At 42.8% G+C, this 22,703-nt stretch overlaps 1 protein-coding gene across 3 annotated transcripts in view; it reads left to right on the top strand.

Moving 5' to 3' along the window:
- Positions 1 to 21,947, top strand: part of TDRP (testis development related protein) — a 32,070-nt gene extending 10,123 nt beyond the window's left edge. For all 3 annotated transcript variants that reach the window (XM_060184958.1, XM_060184959.1, XM_060184957.1), the window contains 2 exons: positions 17,955 to 18,058; positions 19,339 to 21,947. In XM_060184958.1, the coding sequence (XP_060040941.1) occupies positions 17,955 to 18,058; positions 19,339 to 19,684 (450 nt within the window). In that variant the 3' untranslated portion in view covers positions 19,685 to 21,947. The remainder of the gene's footprint in view (positions 1 to 17,954; positions 18,059 to 19,338) is intronic.
- Positions 21,948 to 22,703: the final 756 nt, after the last annotated feature.

The raw sequence follows: 22,703 nt of genomic DNA, 5'->3' as shown, positions 1-22,703 counted from the left end.
GACAGGTGCCCCTTCTGCAGTCCATTGAGTCACATTTTCACATCTGTGAGATTTCTGTTAGGTATTTGCTCTTTCAGATACCCTGGGCTCCATGCTACAGTGTAGTCTCCTGCTGCCTAGCACAGAGGAAGCCATCAGATAATGAACTCAGGCTGGAATCTCATGTCAGCATGAGATCAGCAATATTTATTAAATAAGTTGCCTTTGTACAGACAGGATATCAGGTGATGTGATTGGTGAGCAACAACAACAACGTGACCTGTGGCTTGAAGAAATTAAGGGGAAAGATTCAGTGTCTGTAGAGACTTTATAGGACAATCTAGGACACAAATATGTTGAATGACTAGAATCAGCTGTGTTTTACTTTTAAGGCACTTAGAGAAGTTAATAACTCATGCCCGATGAGGAGGCCACTGATCAAATTTGAACTCAGGTTTCTCTGGTTTTCTGTTCTTTAATGCACCAATGCATATTTTCTAGGTTACCTTAAATTTGTGGCACCATTTTTATTCACTTTACAAATGTATGTATTTCATATAATATACCAGGGCAGCTGGGGAGGTGACTCTGGGTAGAGAACAGGACTTGCAGAGACCCTAGGTTGGATCCCCAGTACCACGTATGCCTGAGTGATGTTCTGCTTTCTTTTTCTCAGTATCTCTCTCATAGGAATAAGTTTTCAAGCTATGAGTTGTCAACAGTCAGTGCCTTAGCAAAACAGTCCTTGGTACTGAGCTAAAGTAATCATAATAATGAAGCATATGAGGAAATTGGGAAAATTGGCCCAATCAGAGGAACAAAATAAATATCCAGAGACTGATGTAATGAAGCTGAGATCTAGGAAGAACTCACGAATTAAAAATAATTGTCTTAAATTCAGCCAGCTACAAGAGAACATAGAGAACTAAACAAAATCAGGAAATGAACAAGGTCAGGACAGTGATGCTTGAATGAAGTGTAAATACCAACAAAGAGAATAGGAAGTATTAAATTTGGTTTGCTAGTATTTTATATAAAAATTTGATAAATTTTGTATCCTCAACACAATACTAGCAAACAAAATTCAGGAAAACATTAAAAAGATAACACACTGGATGACTAAGGGGCATTAATTCCTGGAATGCAATGATGGGTCAACATTCAGAAGTCAGGCAATGTGCAGTATGCCTCATTGACATAATGAAGGAGAAAACCCAAATAATCTTCTCAATTGATGCAGAAAGCCATTTCACAGAATTCAGCATCTTTTTGTGATTAAATGCCCAACTAATTAAAGCAGAGGGTAAATGTCAGTGCATAAGAAAGACCTTATGTGAAAAGTCCACACTTGCAATCCTCCTTGGTGGGGAAGAATTGCAAGCTGTTTAAGAACAGAGTAGCAAAAGCATGTGTAGCCTTGCTCCCTCAATTCTATGGGTAGAAGTTTCACTTTTATAAGATGAGAAAGTTCTAGGTGTTGGTTGTACAGTGCACTTGTCTTTGATATGACTATATTTGCTCTGGACTGAATGTCTATGTCTTCAAGTCCATATCCGTGTATTGAGCCTCCACTACCACCCCCAACATGAGGATGTCAAGAGGTGATGACCTCATACAGGCAGACCTTTCCCCACCCCCTGCCCCACCCCCACCCTGTTAGTGCCATTACACAAGGAGACTGGGAGAGCCCTTAACTCTCATCTTTGTAGGACACAAGAGTGCTGTCTGTGAGCCTGGAGGAGACATTATATCTGCTGCTCCTGTAGCTTGGACTTCAGACCAAAAAAATCTATTTCAGGTGTTATGAGCCATCAATCTGTGGTGTTCTAGTACACCTCCCAAACTGCTCAAGCCAGTGCTGTGTATATTGAAGCAGTTCAGATGGTACATTGTAAATCATTTTATCATAGTAAAAGTTAGGGTCACTGGCTGCCCAAATTTCTGTTCAACTTGACTTTCAGCTGGGTTCCCGGTGCTCCTCAGCAGATGTGATTATTCAAACAGCCCACAGTCTCAAGAAAAGTATTAATACATTACCCAGAACCACTGGTTTGGCATAAAGGGCAAAAAGCTCAGGAATTAGCACATGGCAGAGGTATCAGGCAGGGTTTGGGGGTGGAAGCAAAGCTTCTATGTCCTCTGGTCACAACCCCCACCCCAGGAATGAGATGCCTTCACTTAACCTGGGTGCTGCCTAATTTGGGGGAGTTTTCTGCAGGAGACTTCAGTCATTCCCTGGTTGATGGAGCTCAGTTTTCATTTTTCCCATTGAAGACAGTGGAGGGACTGAGAATTCTGACTGGGGTGAGGGTTGGGAGAGCTCTGGCACCGCTAACCATGTGCACCTCACTAACTTAGATTCCCAGATTTTAGGGGCTTTGTGCCAGGAAAGATATTTTTTATTTGTTGTTGCTGGGACTTCACTGCTCTCCAGTGACTTTTTTAGTTAGAAGCAGAGACAGTGGGAAAAGTACCACAGCACTGAACCTTCCTTCAGGGCACTGAGGGCCAGACTCGTGCATCACCTGTGTAACAAAGCAGGTGCACTATCCAGGTAAGCTGTCTTGCCCCCGAATATTTTTTAATGTGCCATATTCCAATATTTTATTTGTAACGTGTATGAATTTCACACATTTTTTATTGAGATAAGCAAATGAATACTTAAGACACAATAAATAAGATCTTTTTAAAAAAATTTTATTATTATTTTTTGTCTTATGGCTTTTATGCTACAAAGGTATTTTTTTTCCCCCTGAGGTCAGAGTCTTCTGTTTCTTTAATGCTTCATTTAAAAGGAGTAAGTCAGCTGTGAGGGATTTCTGTTTGCACTGGCTGTTATGGAAATAAAGATTAATTTTTTTCTCAAAGTAGACAAGCAGTCGTCCCAACTTCATTAAAGTATTCTTTTTTCATTGCTCTGCCACATTTATTAATTACTAAAGTTGCTGTGTATTGGGGTCTGTTGTCCATTCTGTTCATTTCAATTTTTGTTGTTTTCAGTTTTACTTACTAAATTTTAAATATATATATATATATATTAAATTTAATAAGAGAGGGAAGGAAGGAAGGATAGGAGAAGGAAGGGAGAGAAAGAAAGTGAGAGGGGGAGAGAGAGACAGCCACTAGAATATTGCTCAGCTCTGGATTATGGTGATGCTGGGGACTGAACCTGAGATCTCAGAACCTCAGGCATGAAAGTCTTACATAACCATTAGGCTATCTCCCCAGCCCACTTACTGGATTTTTATGATACATTTAATAGCTGGCAGTACAAGTAGCTTTTATTAGACATTTAAAAATATGTCTTCCCTTTCCTGTTTACTTTTTGTGTGCGTATGTGTGTGGTGTCTTACTTGGCCAGTATTTATTTATTTATTTAAAATTATTTTAGCCAGAACACTGCTCAGCTCTGGCTGATAGGGGTGCTAGAGACTGAATCTGGGATTTCTCAGCCTCAAGCATGAAAGTCTCCACATAACCACTATGCTAGTATCCTATCCCTTCTTTTTCTTTTTAGTGGGCTTTATTTTAAAAGCAGTTTTAGGGACTTTGCAAAATAGAGGTGGAGATACAAAGACTCCCCTCGACCCCAGATCCCTCCCTGCGTAGCTTACCCCACTCTCCACATCCCAGCAGTTGGGACACTTGTTACACAGATGAGCCTGCACTGACATGTCATCACTGGAGTCCATAGTTGGCATCAGGGTCATTGGTGGTGCATGTTCTGTGGGCTTGGAGGAGTGTACCAAATGACAGATACTGGTCATAGAAAATTGTTTCACTACCCTAAAATCCTCTGTGCTGCTGGTCATTTCTTCTCCCAGTTCTCTGACACTGTATTATTATTATTATTATTATTATTATCATCTCCCTAGTTTTTCCTTTTCATGAAGGTCCTAGAGTTGGAATCACACTGTGTAACTGCCTTTTCAGCCTTCTTTCACTTAGTAATGTTCATTGAAGGTTCCCCTAAGACTTTTCATGACTTGATAGCTCAGTTTTTTAGTATCATTAAAGTGATTTGATTATCATAAGACATATAGTTCACATTTTTTTACAAATTAAATAAGTGTCTTTTGTGGCAAAATGTACTCATTCTTTAAAAAAATAGTTTATTTATTTTTGATAGAGACAAAAATTGAGAAGGGCAAGGTAGAGAGGGAGAAAGACATCTGCATCACTTTTTCACTCATCACTCATGAAACTTCCCTGTTCCTGGTAGGGACTGAGGGCTTGAATCTGGTTCCTTGCACGTGGTAGTGTGTGATAGCTCAGTTCTTTTATATATATAAATATTTCTAGCTGGGCATTGAACCCAGAGCATATACATAGCCGGCACTCTACCACTGAGCTATAGTCTAAACCAAAGCTCAGATTTCTTTAACTGTTGCAGAATCTGCATGGATCACAATTTATCACTTCCTGAAGGTCATCTTACTTCCAGGTTTTGGCAGTTATGGATAAAGGTGCTGTCAACATTACATTCATCTGCAGATTTTTGTGTGAACATAGATTTTCAACTCTTTTGGGTAAATTTGAAAGAGAACAGCTGTTGGACTGTGTGATAAGAGTAGGTTTAGTTTTGTAAGAGGCCAACCGTACTGTCTAAGTGACTACACTGTTCTGTGTTTAGCAGTGAGAGTCCCTGCCGCTCCATGGCTCCACACCCTTACAGCATTGGGTGTTGTCAGGGTTCTTCTTGGTTTGGTCATTCTGACAGGTGTGTTATGTTGGCTTCTTGTTTTATTTTGCATGTATTGGTGGCACATGATGTAGAACCTCTCACTGTGCTAATTTACCATCTGTCTCTCTTATCTTAATTGCTGTTGCTGAAATCAGTGTACTGTATGCTACTTCATGAAAACCCACAGGCAAGCTAGCTTTAGTTAACTGTTTCTGCATGTGGGATGTAGAACACTAGCTGACTTTTGTATGAACAATAGGGTTTCACTGGTATGGTTTCATTGGGTATATCTTCTTAGGTGTTGTATCTGACCAATTTTTGTTGCTCATTTTTTTAAGTTAAGTTTTCATTTTCTTATTGTTTAGTATTAAGAGGTCTTGGTACATTTTGGACAATAGTCCTTTTATGAGGTATGTCTTTCACAAATATTTTCTTCCAGGTTGTTGATAGCTTTTTCATTCTCTTCAATGTTTTTCTTGTATTCTGCATTCCTGAGGGACATGACATTGTGACAACAGCCACTGTGTCTGGAGGATCTGGGGCAAAAGCCAGTGGCCTTAGGTCTGAGTCTTCTGAGGCTGGCTTGACTCAGAGCTGTAGTTCTCTGCTTTCCCTAGTCTCTCTCAGTGGGAAAGGTATTTGAAAAGAAGTTATGTTTTCTAATGTGTGATTACTTGGATGATTTTTTCTTTTAATTTATTTAAATCCTCTTTAAATATAATTTGTTATGAAAACATGAATTTTCTGGATAATTTAAATGTTTTTTTTCTGAACAGCATTTTCTACGATCTTTAAGTGAATAAAGCTGTTCATTTTCATATATTTTATATTTAAGCACTTAACTCGAGATAATAGTTCTTCATTTGATCCTTTCCCATTTTATAATTGTATAATTTTCACTAAATAAGAATTATCTATTTTCCTTTTCAGTTATTTTAGTTCCTTTCTGTCTCATGCCTTATTGTGATCAGTATTGAGTAATAATGTTTCAGGGCTCCTTGGCTTCTCTCTGTCCAAAGTGCTAGTGCTGGCTGAGACACAATTATTTAAAGTGCTAATACACACAGTGCTTTCAATGTCTGTGCTTGTAGCTTTAATAAGAGAGAAGTTTCATAGTAATAGGTCTCCCCCCCACCTGCAATGATTGAGGAATCAAAAGTGGACATTGAAGAGGAAAGGTGCTTACAGAAGGTTGGGCATCATGAGCTCCACACCACACTGCCATCTTCCACCCAACTGTGAAACTGGCTGGGTGCCAGAGCTCATAGGCAGGGGAACTAGATGAAGTCACAGCTCATATAAAGTCTGATTATCAAATTCAAACTCCACTTTTGTATGGGAAGTGATTCCATCGGGGTCTAATTTCTTACTTTAAAATGAAACTCCCACCATGATGCCAACCCAACACCCTTGGGCAGAGGACCCACCCCACCATGTCACTTAGAGCCCCACCTCCCCAGATCCCTGCCCCACTAGGGAAAAGAGAGAGGCAGGCTGCGACTGACCTGCCAAAGCCCATGTTCAGCAGAGAAACAGTTACAGAAGCCGGACCTTCTACTTTCTGCACCCCATAATGATCCTGGTCCATACTCCCAGAGGGATAAAGAATAAGAAAGTTGTCAAGGGAGGGGATTGGATATGGAGCTCTGGGTGTAGACAGTGTGTGGAAATGTACCCCTCTTATCCTATGGTCAGTGTTTCCATTAAATAAATAAAAAAATGGAATTAAAAAAATAAAACTCCCATTTTCCCTACCCCATTTCTATTCCCCCACCCCCACTTTTTTTTTTTTTTTTTTTAAAGATAGAATCAGAGACTGAAAGAGACCACAGCACTGAAGCTTCCTTTGATGTGGTGGGGGCTGGGCTAGAACCTGGGCCACACACACATGGCAAAGCATCAGAAATCTCCACTTTGAAGATTTGCTTCTGCACCAAAGCACATCTCCTGCCAGTGCTGGGGTCAGGGAGGGTGGCAGTGGGTGTCCATGCCCCGCTTTTGCTCGCCCCATGGACATGGGAGCCTCCATTCCTCTTAGGTTGGAGGCTGAAGTGGTCATGTGCTGGGCCAGCAGGTCCACTGATTCTTGCAATCAGTTTCCTGGAAAATATTGATACTTAAATTTGGAACTGAATTTTTTTTTTGTGGGGGGTAAATGGGAGACTCCACTGTGAAGGAATCATCTGACTCTAACAAGATTGATGTATTTCCACACATACATACAGTGGAATAAACCTCTAGTCTCACAGGTGAGGTGGACCAAGGTGGATAAAAGATTCATCTAGGGAGGTGGTGGGGACATAGCCTGTGTTCCTCAGAGGGTGTGTGTGTGTGTGTGTGTGTGTGTGTGTGTGTGTGTGTGTGTGTGTGTGTGTGTGTGTGTGTGTGTGTGTGTATGCCAGTGATTAGGGGTGTGTGTGTGTGTGTGTGTATGCCAGTCATTAGGACCATCCAGTCCACCTGGCTTGGAACTGGTTGGCTGGTCCCCTAGTCCTGCTTCTGTATTCTTTTGGGATCTTGGGCTTTGTAGATCCCTTCTTCTGTCTGCTGCAGTGCCATTCACTTGATTCTGTGTTTGATCTCTGTATGTAACTCAAATAGCGGTTGATTTATTTTCATCTGGACCCAAGCTGTGTGTTCCTTTTGGCATCACACAATTTTTGGCATCAAACAGTCCTGTTTTGGCATAGGTGCAGTTAGGTCCTTATTAGTGTTTGGTGGTAAGATAGTAAGTTAATTTAAATGTTAACCTTGTTAGAGAGCGCTTTCTGGTCTAGGCGTGGGAATGGAGAAAACATGCAGCAGCTTTTTTGTAGGTTGTGGACTATTAGTTATGTGGACCTGACTAACCTGGTAAGTGAATGAGAAACCCAGCGACAGAGGAGATGGTACATGGGCCATTTTTCATTGGCTTCTCTTCCACTGCCAGGAGCTCACTTCCCCTCTGGCCCTCTGGCTGCCTTGCTGACCCCCATCACCCTTCACAGGACAGAAGAGATCAGTGCAGGAGGAGATGTTGACTCCAGAGAGGAGAGATGACCTTTGTGGTGGAGCTATTAGAGGTGAGAAGAGAGGAGATGAAGTGCCCCTGGCCGTTTAGGAGAAGGTGCTGCTGGAGTCTCAGAGGTCAGGTGTGTGACTCCTGTTCCTTTCCTCTGGAATCAAGTCCTATACCAGAAGGGAGACCCGGAGTGCTAGAAACCGGAGAGATCTGACTTTGCTCCTCCTGCCATGTAAGACTATGGGAAAAGCTCCCCGAGGTGAAGTTTTTGTGTTGGAAACAACTCTGGGATGGAGCAGATGGGAAAGCAGAGATCTCCAGAGGAGACTGAACACCTGGCACTCGTGAGGTCAACACAGAGCCAGCCTCTGTGTCTCAGGTGGTGGTGCCAGGTCCAGTGTTGTCTTGGTATGTGGGCGGGTAGAGGACCCATGTCGTCCTCACCTGCCATGTGGTTCAGGTTTCAGGTGATAGCCTGCAGCCAGTACTCTTACACCCCAGCCCCTCTGCCCCTCAAAAGAAAGACTGTGTCTTTAAGGATATTCATGAAAGGCGTGCGCAAAAAACCTGGGCTTTGAGAATCAGTTTAAATCCTTTACATCATTGAAGTGTTGATTATCTGGTATCACGAGTTTTCAATCAGCTTTTATGTCTCATTGCTGCATTGAAGAAAATGTTCAGTACTTAGAAGTGGGTACAAGGGTACAAGCCATGGATTTTCCATCTACTTCTGTCAACAGATTATCAATATATTCATTTGTCTAAAATTTTTCTTAAAAAAAAAAATCCCCATGTTCTGGATTTCAGTTGGCAAGTAACTATATATATATATATATATTTTTTTTTTCCCTCCCCCACTGGGGTCGCTTTTTTCCATACTTAGAAGCGGAGAGTAATGTTAAGCATTCCTGTCTTAGTCCACTGGGCAGCTAGAACCAAACACTGAGGAGAGTGGCTCAGATCTGGCAGGTGTTCACTGTTGATGTGCTGGTGAAGACACTAATCCCATCACCAGACCCCAGCCTCACCCTAAAACACCTTCCCTGTCCTCTGAGTGGTCAGGATCCCAACATATGAGTTTGGGGACACACACATATAGTCTGTAATGACCCCAATAATGTGCAGATCTTTATTCCCCCTACTCAGAGCCCTTCTACCCTGCTCTCAGAGATCAGCAGTAGGCTCTTACTAAAGCTGATTAGGAGGAAGGAAGGATCTCTGTGAGGGATTTGGTTTACTGGATTCCTTTCAGGTGCTTTAGGACTAGAGGCCGCCTGATGGGGAGGCTGCTTAGTCTAGATTGTGTACAGAGTGTTTGAAAAATACTGGTTTACTTCATGCCCTTCATGTATTTATTATCAGGTTTGTTTCATTGGGAGTATACAAAGATTATAATTCATGTTGGTTACATAAATTGAATGTTAAGTCATCATTTAAGAAGATTTATTTTTATTTCAGTGAGATACTTTGTTCAGAAATTTAATGTGGGAAGAAAAAGTTCCCCATTCTAAATCCTACTTGAAGTAAGTAATTGCTGCTATTAATAGGCAATTAGCCATTTCATTTCCAGATAGATATTTTAAAAGGACATAAGGTTGTTTTTTTCTCAAATGGAGAATGATTAAAAATGAAGCTTAAAAAGGTCTGAATTAAGTTAAGCTTGGGTCTGAGATATGCATAAGAAAGGGCACAACAAGCTCTTGCCTCTGCAGCTGTCTTACACCAGCTCTACTCTTGGCTGGAGACCCCTGACCCTTCAGAGTCTGAGTTAACTATTTCTTTGTACTCTACCCTCGGTTTCAAAACAGATAACATAAAGCTGACAGCACCTCTCCCATACTCAGACTCTGAACCAGCCTTTCTCATTCTCAGTTATGGGACCTCAGGGCTCTGTAGATCCCCTCTTCTGTCCGGTTAAAGTTAGCTAAAGCAATGACTCTTAACCATGGTGGCTTTGCGGTGGGGACTGACATGTGTTGTCGCTTTAAACCCTCATCTTGCTGAGGAGACCTCGGTCCTTGCCTCCTTTGCTAAACTTTTTTTTTTTTTTTGTCGAGGACTCTGCCTTCTTGATTGTTTCCCAGTTTGGAACTTTGTTAATAAGCACTGTAGTGCTGCCTCTTGAGGTTCCACAAGGGAAGGAAAGCTGAAGGAAGAAAGGGAGTACTGCACTCACAGTACTGGAGACCCCTGACCCTTTCAGGTCATCTCCTCAGTTTCTAAAGACCTATGGAAACTGCTGGAGGAAAGCACTCCTGGAGGGGTGTGGCCAGGCTTAGTCTGGGGGTGGATATAGGGGGTTAAGCAACCAGATGGTAACCTAAGTAACCGGGCTTCATGAACCCTGGCAGCTACTTGAATGCAACAGATTTGAAGTCAAAGGTCCCTTTGTGCTATGAGGCTACCCCCCTCATTCACTGTTACACCTAAGGAATCATCCGGAGGTCTTGAGGTCTCCCTGCTGGAGTCCTTTGTCCTTATATCTGTGCCTGTTGCCTTAAGGTGGCTGAAATGACCTGGGGTGTGGCAGGGGACCCAGGGCCCAGTCTGTACCCATGAGCAGTCAGTGCTTCACACACCCAGGTCCCTAGTTCTGTGACCAGGTTTATCCTAAAACCTAAGATGTTTTCTGTACTCTAAATAGTCTTGTGCTTTCTTTCTTTCCATGTGGATGAGATTGGGGGACACAATGCACCAAGCCTTGTCCCTATGGATACCCCTCTGCTGCTCTCACTGGAAATGGAGTCTATAGTGCCTGGAGCTTGGACTCCCAGAAGGCAGACTGGGGGAATCAGCTTTGTGGCAGACACCTGGTGGAGAATTTAAATGTACTAAAGGGCAACAAAAATAGTCGCTCCTCATTCCTGACTGCCAGCCGGCCTGCTTTGTCTTTCTGCAGTGACAGCATCTTGTTTATTGTCTAGAGATAGTGAGTGCACACAAAACCTGAAAGTCCACAAGTTAATATAAACACATCAAGTGCAGATGTGTCTGGCTGAGTCCACCTTTGCACAGACAGAGCACCTGACAGAGACTGCTGGTATCTTGCTGGAGGTTCCTGGGTCTCCTGTGTGTGATCTTTGCTTGTTTCCAGTGGGCCATAGATTTTTTTTTTTTTTTTGCCTCCAAGATTATCGCTGGAGCTTGGTGCCAGCACTATGAATCCACTGCTCCTGGAGGCTCTTTTTCCCCTTTTGTTGCCCGTGTTGTTGTTATTGCTGTTGTTGTTGTTGGATAGGACAGAGAGAAATTGAGAGAGGATGGGAAGACAGGGGGAGAAAAAGACACCTGAAGACTTGCTTCACCACTTGTGAAGCGACTGCCCTGCAGGTGGGGAACTGGGGCTTGAACTGGATCCTTATGCCAGTCTTCCTGCTTTGTACCATGTGTGCTTAACCTTCTGCACTACTGCCCGGCCCCCACCATAGGTATTTCTACCTGAAAAGTGTTTCTTGCTCACAGCTTTGTGGTACAGATGCACAGTCTCTGACTCCCACCACCGAAAAGTGTTTCTTGCTCACAGCTTTGTGGTACAGATGCACAGTCTCTGACTCCCACCACCACCACCACCATCACCACTGCCACACCCTCAAGCAGGAAGAATTTAGAATTGACTGTCAAAGTCTGGGGGACATTAAACACTGCTGAGTAAGTGACTAAATGAATCAGACAGGCAAAGTTTGTTTGGAGCTTGTTCACAGGCTGTCACACTTTCAGGAACTACTTATTCTGTCACTGTTCTCACACCTTTGGTGCTGTGCAGGGACTGTGGATATGCACTTGGACTTATGAGTCTCCCACTGAGAGGCATTTCCACAGGTCATGGTTGTAGGGAATGCTTATTATAAGAGCAAGCCATGCAAAGCACTGGCCATTTCTCTGCTTAATTTAAGTTTTGTAAAGTTGACTGCTCATCGCCCATCTGACATGTTAAAACCATAAACAGGACAGACAGGAAACCTACTCACCTGGAGAGACCTGTGGATGCCACCCCAGCCTTGTACTGCATTTGGTCTGGAAAATGGCAACCTCTTGCCCCTGGCCCAAAGAGAACTGCTGGGTCGTGTGATAGTTCTATTTGTGACTTTTTGAAGGCTCTTCCATAGTGGCTGTACCAGTGTATAACCCCTCCATCTGCACACAAGGGCTCCAGTTTGTCCCTGTCATTGCCAGTGTTTGCTACTTCTCCCTCTTGTAAGGATAGTCATTCTATCAAATCTGAGTTGCCAGCTCATTGTGGTTTTAATTTGTATTTTCCTACTGATTAGTACCTCCTTATGTACCTGTTGACCATTCACATATCTCTTTTGGGAAAAAAAAATGCTTGTTTTTTAGTTGGGTTATTTTCTTGGTAATGAGTGAGATGAATTCTCTATTTTGAATATAAGTCCCTTAGCAATTGTCTCCTCCTATTTAGTAAGTTGCCTTTTAATTTTGTTTCTTTCACTGTGCTGAAGCTTTTTGTTTGAATTAGTCCTACTTGTTTCTTTTTGCTTTTGTTATCTGACCTTGAGATGTCATATCTAAAATTTTGGGCTTTGTTTTCAAAGCAGTGACTTGACACATGCATTTCGCCACTCCCAAGCCAGCATGTTTTCATTCAGATTCATTCGAATAAAGGATACAGAGGGAAGGAGATAGGAGGAGGGAGAGTCACCATAGTCGGTAGACCTGGAGCTTCCTCTGGTGCATAGCCATTCCCATGTGGTGTCAGAATTTTTTTAAATTATTTATTTTTTTTATTTAAGAAAGGAGACATTAACAAAACCATAGAATAAGAGGGGTACAGTTCCGTACAATTCCCATAACCTGATCTCCATATCCCATCCCCTCCCCTGATAACCTTCCCATTCTCTGTCTCTCTGGGAGTATGGACCCAGGGTCATTGTGGGTTGCAGAAGGTAGAAGGTCTGGCTTCTTTAATTGCTTCCCCGCTGAACATGGGCGTTGACTGGTCGGTCCATACTCCCAGTCTGCCTCTCTCTCTCCCTAGTAGGGTGGGGCTCTGGGGAAGCGGAGCTCCAGGACACATTGGTGGGGTCCTCTGCCCAGGAAAGTCTGGTCAGCATCTTGCTGGCATCTGGAACCTGGTAGCTGAAAAGAGAGTTAACATACAAAGCCAAACAAATTGTTGAACAATCATGGACCTAAAGACTGGAATAGTGAAGATGAGGTGTTGGGGGGATTTCCCTGCATGCTCTTGTGTATTTCTGCTTTCAGGTATATATTCTTCCCCTAGTTTACGGGCACGGGTGAACCTATGCTCTATCTCAGGGGACCTGGAATATATCTAGGTTTTGGGACCTTGTTAGGAAATGAACCACCTGGGATGGAGTTAGAGAATACTATGAAAGGAAAGGTCTCACCCGAGTGATGAAGCTGAAGGGTTGTCATTCCACACCTGAAGTCTCTGGTCACAGTCTGAAGTGAAGCATGTTGTGGTGGCACTCATTGCGTTGGTTAGGTTGTGATCCGCGGATGCAGTATTATTTGATGTGAATTGAGAGAAGCATACAGGAAAGTGGGCCCCACCCTAAGCTTCCAGGACTGGGGGAAATATAGGCTTTATAGTGGAAATGTGAGGTTCCTGTTGTCTTAGGGTTCAAGAAGACAATGGATAGTTATTGTTATCATCACATTATTTGATGATTGGGTTAACTTTGGAAGGTCCCTTTGTTAGGGTTTGGGGTATAATACCCAGCATCTTATATATAGCTGTGCTATCGTTTGCTTCTGTTCTCCCTGGTCTAGGCTTTTGAGAGAGTCCACATATCAAGGACTCAGCCTATGTATTTAAAAGACTCAATCTGTTTTAAGAAGTTCTAGACATATGATCAATTTCCCCCCTCTCATATTAATTAAATAGTGATTTATATGTTTACATTTTAATAGGAATGTACATAAACACCATTCCCACCACCAAAAGACTGTGTTCCATCCCCACCACCCCCCCTCCCGTCGCACCAGGAAGCCCAGTGGCCACCCTCCCCTTTACCACAGGGTTTTTACATTGGTGCCCTGATCTCAATTTAATCAGATCCTGCTTTTAGTTTTCCTTTCTGTTCTTCTTTCTCAACTTCTGTTGATGGGTGGGGACATCCCATACTCATCTTTATCTTTCTTTTTTTTTTTTTTTAAATATTTATTTTATTTATTTATTCCCTTTTGTTGCCCTTGTTGTTTTATTGTTGTAGTTATTATTGTTGTTGTTGTTGTTGGATAGGACAGAGAGAAATGGAGAGAGGAGGGGAAGACAGAGAAGAGGAGAGAAAGATAGACACCTGCAGACCTGCTTCACCGCCTGTGAAGCGACTCCCCTGCAGGTGGGGAGCCGGGGATCTTTATCTTTCTGACTTACCTGACTTAACATAATTCCTTCTAGCTCTGTCCAAGATGGGTCAGATAAGGTGGGCTCATTGTTCTTAATAGCTGCGTAGTATTTCATTGTGTATATGTATCACAGCTTTCTCAGCCACTCATCTGCTGTTGGGCACCTGAGTTCCTTCCAGGTTTTAGCTATTATGAATTGTGCTGCTGTGAACATAGATGTACACATATCTTTTTGGTTGGGCATTATGGATTCCTTGGGGTATATCCCCAGGAGAGGAATTACTGGGTCATATGGAAGGTCCATGTCTAGCCTTGTGGGAGTTCTCCAGACTGCTCTCCACAGAGGCTGGACCAATTTACATTCCCACCAGCAGTGCAGAAGGGTTCATCTGTCCCCACAGCCTCTCCAACATTTGTTGCTGCTGTCCTTTTTGATGTATGCCATTCTCACAGGAGTGAGGCGGTTCCCACCTAAACCTCAAGGACATCTTGTTGAAACAAACCCAGTTGCAAGGAAGACTAAAGTGGAAACAAACCAGTGGGACTACATTAAATTGAAAAGCTTCTGCACAGCCACAGAAACTGTTACACAAACAAAGAGACCCCTCACAGAATGGGAGAAGATCTTCACATGCCAAACATCAGACAAGAGACTAATCACCAAAATATACAAAGAACTCAGCAAACTTAGCACCAAAAAAGCAAATGACCCCATCCAAAAATGGGCAGAGGATATGAACAAGACATTCACCTCAGAGGAGATCCAAAAGGCTAACAGACATATGAAAAACTGCTCCAGGTCACTGATTGTCAGAGAAATGCAAATAAAGACAACATTGAGATACCACCTCACTCCTGTGGTGTCAGAATTTAAACCTTGGCCAGACATGACAAGGCATACGTCCTATTTGGTGAGGTGTCTTTCTGGCTGATCCATCTTAGCTTTCCCCCATGTTTTCTTCTATCTGTTTTATTGTTCCTGATCATAGATTTACATCTTTAGTCCATTTTGAGGTTTTTTGTTTGTTTGTTTTTTTAGAGCATAACGGGGCAAGTTTGGTTCTTTTATATGTGACCATTCAGTTTTTGCAGCACCACCTACTGCATTTCTTAAAGATGTGGTCTCTTCTCCAGTGGCTATTCTTGGTTCATTTGTCAATTATCAGTTGATTGTATATATGTGTGCTTATTTCTGGAAGCTTTTTAATTACTGATTCACTCTTTTTGCTAGCAATCAATCTGTTTAGATTTTCTGTTCCAGATTTAATGGTAGGCTGTATATTTTTCTGTATTTTCTAGTTTGATCAGTTGCTGGGATTGTAACTTATATAGTCAGTTTTAATAGCTTCTAACTCTTTGTATTTTGCATCCTCAGTTCTAATGTCACCTTTTTTTAAAAAAAAAGATTTATTTATTCCCTTTTGTTGCCCTCATTTTATTGTTGTAGTTATTATTGTTGTAGTTATTGGATAAGGCAGAGAAAAATGGAGAGAGGAGGGGAAGACAGGGAGAGAAAGACACCAGCACACCTGCTTCACCACCTGTGAAGCTATTCCCCTGCAGGTGGGGAGCTGGGGGCTAGAACCAGGATCCTTACGCTGGTCCTTGTGCTCTGCGCCACGTACACTTAAGTGTACGTGGTTAACCCACTGCATTACCACCAGACTCCCTAATGTCACCTTTTTTTTATGTATATCTTTTTAAAGTTTTGGATCTCTCATCCCCCTTCACAAGTGCAGCTAAACTCTTGTCAATTACCTTTTCAAAGAATTAGCTCTTAGTTATATACATCTTTCATTTTGCTTCTTATTCTCTGATATATTAGTTCTCTAATCTGTATTATTTTCTCTATCCTATGAACAATGGGCTTACCCCCCCCCCCCTTTTCTAGATGCTTGGGGCATAAAGGTTATCTTTGCTTATCTGAGATCTCTCATTTCTTAATTTAGGTATTTACTGCTACAAACTTCCCTGTAGAACTACTTTTGCTGTGCCCCATCAATTTTGGTACCATTTTTGTTTAGTTTTCATTTCCCCTTTGATGTATTTGATCCATTACTCAGAAGAGTGTTGCTTAATTTCTTTCTGTTTGTAAGTTTCCCTCTCATTATTTCTAGCTTTCTACTATTGTGGTCAGAGAACATACTTAGGATGATTTCACTCTTCCAGTTTCATGGCCCAACATGGTTTACTCTAGAAAATGTTTCATGTGTGCTTGAGAAAAGTACATATTCTGTTATTGTTGGAGAGACCTTTATGTATTTGTGGACTGGTGTCAAGTGACATCCAGATCTGCTGTTCCCATCCCTGCCTGGATGACTCTCCAGTGCTGCGGACAGAGTATCATATTCTCCTCTATAAATGTATTACTGTTTGCTTCTCCTTTTTAGCTCCATTGATTCTGCTGTATAGATTTATACATAGTCGTATTCATTAGGTTAAGTGCTCACATGCATTTTGAGTCTTCTGTAAGTGGCGGGGGTGGGGGGAGCAGGTCTCCTAGGTCATTGCTGAGTGTTGAGGACAGAGCTGATGGGACTCTGAAGATAAGAAGCCACAACCTTCTTTTCACCTGATATAATTCAGGTCCCAAGTCAGGTCTCGGTATGTCTGGGATGTCCTGAGATTCTCTGTCAGGGGCTCTGGCTTTCTCAGAAGCACTGTCAGGCCCAGGGACAACAAAATACCAGTCCTCCAGCTGCGGGTATCCCTGCACTTAGTTGTCAGAGCCCTGTAGGGTTGGGCTTGTCAAAGTGGTGGGTTGCCTACACCTCCCACCTGTCCTTCTTGATGTTATGACTTCTATATTTATTTATTTATTTAGGCCTCCAGGGTTATCGCTTGGATTCTGTGCCTGCACCAGGCTATTTTTCCCCCTTTTGTTGCCCTTGTTGTTTAATCACTGTTGTGGTTATTATTATTGTTGTCATTGATGATGTTGCTGTTGGACAGGACAGAGAGAATTCCAGGGAGGAGGGGAGACAGAGGGGGAGAGAAAGATAGACACCTGCAGACCTGCTTCACTGCCTATGAAGCGACCCCCCTGAAAGTGGGGAGCCAGGGCTCGAACCAGGATCCTTAATGCCAGTCCTTGCACTTTGCGCCACCTGCGCTTAACCTGCTGTGCTACCGCCTGACCCCCAATTTCTGTTTTTAAAATTTTACTCATTTTTTGTCATGACTTCTTTGCTCAGGGCCTATAATCTCACTTTCTCATTTCTGAACACCCACCGTGTCCAGTCACAGCTGCTTGTGAGCTTCGTTCCTTCTGCACCTTCCGATGGGCCATCTCTTGGTTTAGGTTTCAGTGTCACTTTATTTTTTGTGGCATTTTTATTTTCAGAATGTTTTAAACCTAGGTCTTCCCTGTGGGAGGTGACTCCTTTGTTCTCTCCTACCCCTCGAAGAGGAGGAGGAGGGCAGCATCACAGAGAGCTTGGCCTCTGGCGGCACATGTGAGTATGGTGGCCCTAGACTCAGCTCTGGGATGTGGCTCTGTCTCTCCATTCCACTCTTCTGTGTGTCTGATTCTGAGATGTCAGATATATATATTATAAGATACATTCTGATTTCAAAAATGAAAGTTGTACAAGATCTAATTGTCTTAGAACCCATCAAATGATTCTTCCCCCAAAGTCAAACATGGAAGCCAGTCCAGTCTGGCCACCCACAGGTGCCCAAGCCTCGACATGTCCCCTCCTGTGTTGTGGGAGTGCCAGCCACCCAGCCTGTGTCAGTGAAGCATGCTGTGAGCCCCACATCGGCGGGGGTGGGCCGATGGTTAGGGGAAAGTGTGTTTAGCACATGGACAGCTGGTGGGATGTGCCATCCAAATGACCTTCAGTGAGAGGGAAACTGCACACAGGCAGACTGAGTCTGTGTCTTTTCTCACTCAGTCCTCTGGGATCTACAAAACTGGGATCTACCATCAGAATTGATCTTTTGCTAATCTCTTATTAGGTCCAGGGAACCAGTTTCCGAGGCTGGAAAGAAGTGACTTCTCTGTTTAACAAAGATGATGAACAACATCTGCTTGAGAGATGTAAATCTCCCAAGTCGAAAGGGTAAGTCTCACACAGATGGATAATCCGACTCAGGAGAGCAGGCATTTGGGGCGGGGGTGAGGGTGGGGGTGGGCAGGGGAGTTGACAGGGTCACTTCACAAGGTTAGCGTGGTGGGTAGATGGTCACTCTCAGTCACTGTCCTTCTTGAGTGTGGACAATAGCCTACTATTATGAGGATAAGGGTCTCCTGGCTTTTGAGGAAATAGAGATAAATTGTATAAGCTAGAGGATCTGGAGGTCCGGAGGCAAGTCCAACCACTGAAATAAAGAGAAATAGGTTGTGGACCTGCTCTGGTCAGGGAGCCTGGAGCATGATGCAACCTGTAGCCTTGCGTACAAAGCTCAGTCATCAGAAAACAGAGAAAACGGGCACAGTTGAAAAGGCAGAAGGTTGATAATAACTGCAAAGAGTTTACAGAAAAGTGAATATATCTCAACTGACACTGCTTAGAAGATTACGACTTTTTAAAAAAAATGTAAAGATGAAAATGGTATAAAATAAGCAGCATGTTCATTCAAAGGCAAAGGAGCAATCAGGGAGGTTGCTTAGCGGGGAAAGTGCAGGACTTGCATGCCTGAGGCCCTGCGTTTAACCCCCCAGTATCACAGCTGTTGGTGCTGAGTAGCACTCCTGTCTCTCTCATGAAATAAGTCTTTGAAAAGAATTCCTACTTTTGTTTTAGTAGGTTACTTAAGATGTTTGAATGCTATGTGAACACCTTATTGAAATCTACTGATATGTGCACTAATTCTCCAGAACTTTTTAATCTAGACCTTGGATTTCTGTCTTTTTCTAGGATTTATTTTTTATGCACTCCCTCAGAGCAACACATGACTACTGCTGGTGCCTGGGATTGATCCTGGGACCCTTTGCATACAAGTCCTATGTGTTTCTGCTATGACCTGACCCTGGCCTTGGCCTTTTAGTGTCTTCTTGGTTGAAAATTAGTTCTTTGTATGTATGCAGTCAAATGGTACCATAAAATATAGCTTTCACAGCTATCGGGAGGGGATAGGATACGGAGTACTGGTGATAAGAGTTGTGTGGAGTTATACCCCTCTTATCCTATGGTTTTGCCAGTGTTTCCTTTTTATAAATAAAAAATATATAGCTTTCACAAGTTTCATTAACAACATGTCACGACTAACTTCCTCATTTAAAAATATTACATATAAAATGTTAGCTTTGTGAACAGTTTAAGGTTTTGCTAAAAAAAAAAAAATCACTGGAGGACTTAAGAGGATGGGCTTAACAATATTGAACTCTTGTCTCCTGTAGAACTAACTTACGACTAAGAGAAGAGTTAAAGACGGAGAAGAAATCCGGGTTTTGGGACAATCTGGTTTTGAAACAGAACGTACAATCTAAGAAACCAGATGAGATTGAAGGGTGGGAGCCTCCAAAACTGGATGTTGAGGATGTAGCAGCTGAATCTAGTGACAGTGTGAGTGACCCTTCCTCTCGGCCAGGCTGGGAAGACAATGGTAAGGCCTCCACCAAGTACACCAGCCTGGCTGGCTCCGGAAACAGCTCCCGGTGGGGCCTGCGGTCAGCCGGGAAGCTGGTCAGCATCCGACGGCCCAGCAGAGGCCACTTGACCGAGAACTGGGAGGGGCTGGACTGAGCATCTCCACCAATGCACCTGTCACCGCATTAAGGTTCTTAACATTTGCTGTTGTTAGTATGTCACAGTATTCTGTCTTTACAGAGTAGAGGATTTACTCTGTGCCTGTTTTTCCTACTTGGACTCTTCATCCTCATCTGCTGAATTAGAACATTCCCAAGCAAACTGTGATTCCTCAGTGGAAATAAGCAGGGACTGTACACTTGGCTGCCTTATTGTAGAAGTGCCCACTTGCTGCACCTGTGTTGGAGCTGGTGTGGGTGTCTGATGTACGATACCAGTTTACCACCGAGCTGTTCCCACGCTGTCCTCAGCTGCAGTAGTTTCCCTTCTTGCAGGGAACATAAGCGCAGAGCCCCAGACACGGAATGTAGTGGCTACTCTCTCCTTCCATTGCCAGAAACTTGCAACCCAGGTGTAAGCTGAATCATCCAAAAGTCACATTAAAGCGTGTTTGACCTGGAAATTTGTTTTTTTGTTTGCTTTTTACATTGTAAAATATGTAGACAAACTGAATAGTAGTTAGAAAAGCAAATGTCACATCCAGTCAAACACCAGTGACTGTGGTCCTCAGCCCTTTCACTCCCCCAGTCTAGGAGCAGCCTCCGCCATGTGTTAGATGGTGACAGTGGTTCTTACTTTGAGGTTTTATTTTTACCTCCAGAACTTTTAAAGATTTATCTTTATTTTCTTCTAAGCATTTGTTCTCTTGCTCTTTGATTAAAGAATGCTATTAAGTATGGAACAATTTTAGCAACTCCTAATTTTGTTTGGAAAAATTTAATATGCTCATTCTAGAGTTAAAACTGTATATAAAATACTGGAAGTGCCTCTTTTATATAATACCCAGGTTTTTTTTTTCTTTTTCAAAATGAGATTCTTACTGTGAGTGATGGTAGATCCAAAGAAGCTATTAATTATGCTGATCTGACAGCAGCTTGAGGAGCACTTTTTATGTCTAGATATGTGTTTTGTTTTGTTTTGTTTTGTTTTCCCTCCAGGCAGGCTGGTTCCTCTTTCCAGGTGGTTCCCATATCTGTCTTAGGGAACAAAACCTCCAGCTACACTGTGCTTTCCTCATAGGAAAAGATTGTCCGTGAGTTGTGCAGTGTATGTTTCTACACTGTTCCATGGAAGTGGGTGTTCACAGTTCACGCCCAGAGCAGAACAGCAGTGGGTGAGTATCTGCCACCCAACAGTCATCCAGCTGTGTACCTACCATTTACATACCATTGTCTTTCCTTAACAGAAAAGTTTACTTGACAAATCCTTGCTAAAAGGGTCTAAAGCGGTGGTATGTGTTAACCAGTTGTGTTAGAGCCTTGCAATGGTGGAGGTTTTGTTTCATATCACAGAGAGTTGTGTGTGATTTTCAGTGTGATGACTGATTTGGAAAATGTTGTTTCCTCAGGTAAAAGTTTAGTCTGTAGACTGTACTCCTTTTTTTCTCTAAAGAAATCCTCGCTGTATCACACAAACGTGCACACTCAAGGCTTAACAGGAGCCAGTTTAGCGTGTCTTTGACTGGCTCTGTCTTGGGGTGCCAGGGAGTAAGCATAGTGTTCAAGGGTTGGGGGCACAGGTGGGGGATCCCCCTGGAATGGGGGTCCTGCCTTGTGCCAGCAGTGGCTTGTGTGCCGAAATGCTAAGTGCCTGTAACTCCCCGTCATGTGTCTGTGAAGCAGGGTGCAAAGCAGTATATCAGATTGTGTCTAAAATCTGAAGACAAAGCCAGACTGGGAGTGGAGTAGATGCACTGTTTTTTTTCTTTTTCTGCAAAGATTAATGTAAAAATGAAATTTTCTTGTGTTGTAGTTTATCAAAAATGATAATGACTATTTGTTTTTAATATATTTATTTTTCTGCTTTGAGTGAAACATACTTTTTCTTGATAGAATTTACCAAAGCCACTTTGTTATGTTCACAGGTCAGTAAGAGAATGTGGTTTTGATTTGGGGTGGGGGGTTTGTTTGAATTCTATAAACACACAACTTCACTGTGTGAAGAATGTGTTATCTTGCTCCTTCTAATGTTATTTTATTATTTTTAAATAGAAAAGTGATTGAATCCAAAGGTGGTAGACATTCCTAAAGCTAAATGTTTTTAAAAATGAAAATATCCTTGATGCCCTCTTTCATTATTCTTCCGCATGACGGCATCTACTTACAGGTGAATGTTTATGATTCTGACACTTTCAACCTCATTTTAAAATGCAAACAGTCCATGTAGACCTTTTCATAAATAAATGACCAGTTTCAACCTCTGTTTTCAAGATGTGTCTTTTGCATATTGTTCTGCCTAATCATGCTGTTTGTCTATGAGGGCCTGGGTGTCTGCACTGGCTCAGGACTGAGTTTGACGTGGAGCCTTGGGCCAGCTTGTGCCCTGGTCAGCAGCTACAGAGGCCTGGTTCCTGAAGCAACCTTCTCCCTTAGCATCTGGTTGAGGAACTGAACATATAGTTATCTTTTACTTATTCACCTTTATGTTTTAAACAGATTACCACCATCTAGAAAAGGCTCTTGGAAGCAGTGGTTGGTTAGGGAGGAGTGCTGCCTCAGAGCTGGCAACACAGAGCTTCTCCAGCAATGTCCTGAGCAGGTGTTTCTATCTCTGCCCCCCGCCAGGGCCCTGTCCTCCCTTACCTGCTATGCTGTTCCTCCAGACATGGCCAGGATGCTCATACCTCTTCCCTCACTCCTCCTGCCTTGTCTCCTCTAAAACCACTCAGGTGAGGGATTTGTATGAGACATCTAGACCCAAACACTTGGTTTCCACTGGTGGCATCACTCCTGGCTCTGGTACCCACTCCCACCCCCACTGCCAACTTCCTGCTGTTTCTGGTTCTTCCTGGGTCATAAGGGATGGACTTAACAAGAGATGTGGCTCTGAGGGGCTCCATCACCAGGATGATTCTTTTGACTTTATGATGGATACCTTTTTTGCTGTTAAGAGCCCTGGGTGGTTAACAGGTGGTTTATAAGGCGCCCAGGAGCAGCCTAGTGAGCCCACTGGAGAT

This window comes from Erinaceus europaeus, chromosome 2 (genome assembly GCF_950295315.1).
Source record: "Erinaceus europaeus chromosome 2, mEriEur2.1, whole genome shotgun sequence".
In the NCBI taxonomy this organism is placed as follows: Eukaryota; Metazoa; Chordata; class Mammalia; order Eulipotyphla; family Erinaceidae; genus Erinaceus; species Erinaceus europaeus.
This window is presented reverse-complemented; position numbering and strand designations above follow the sequence as displayed.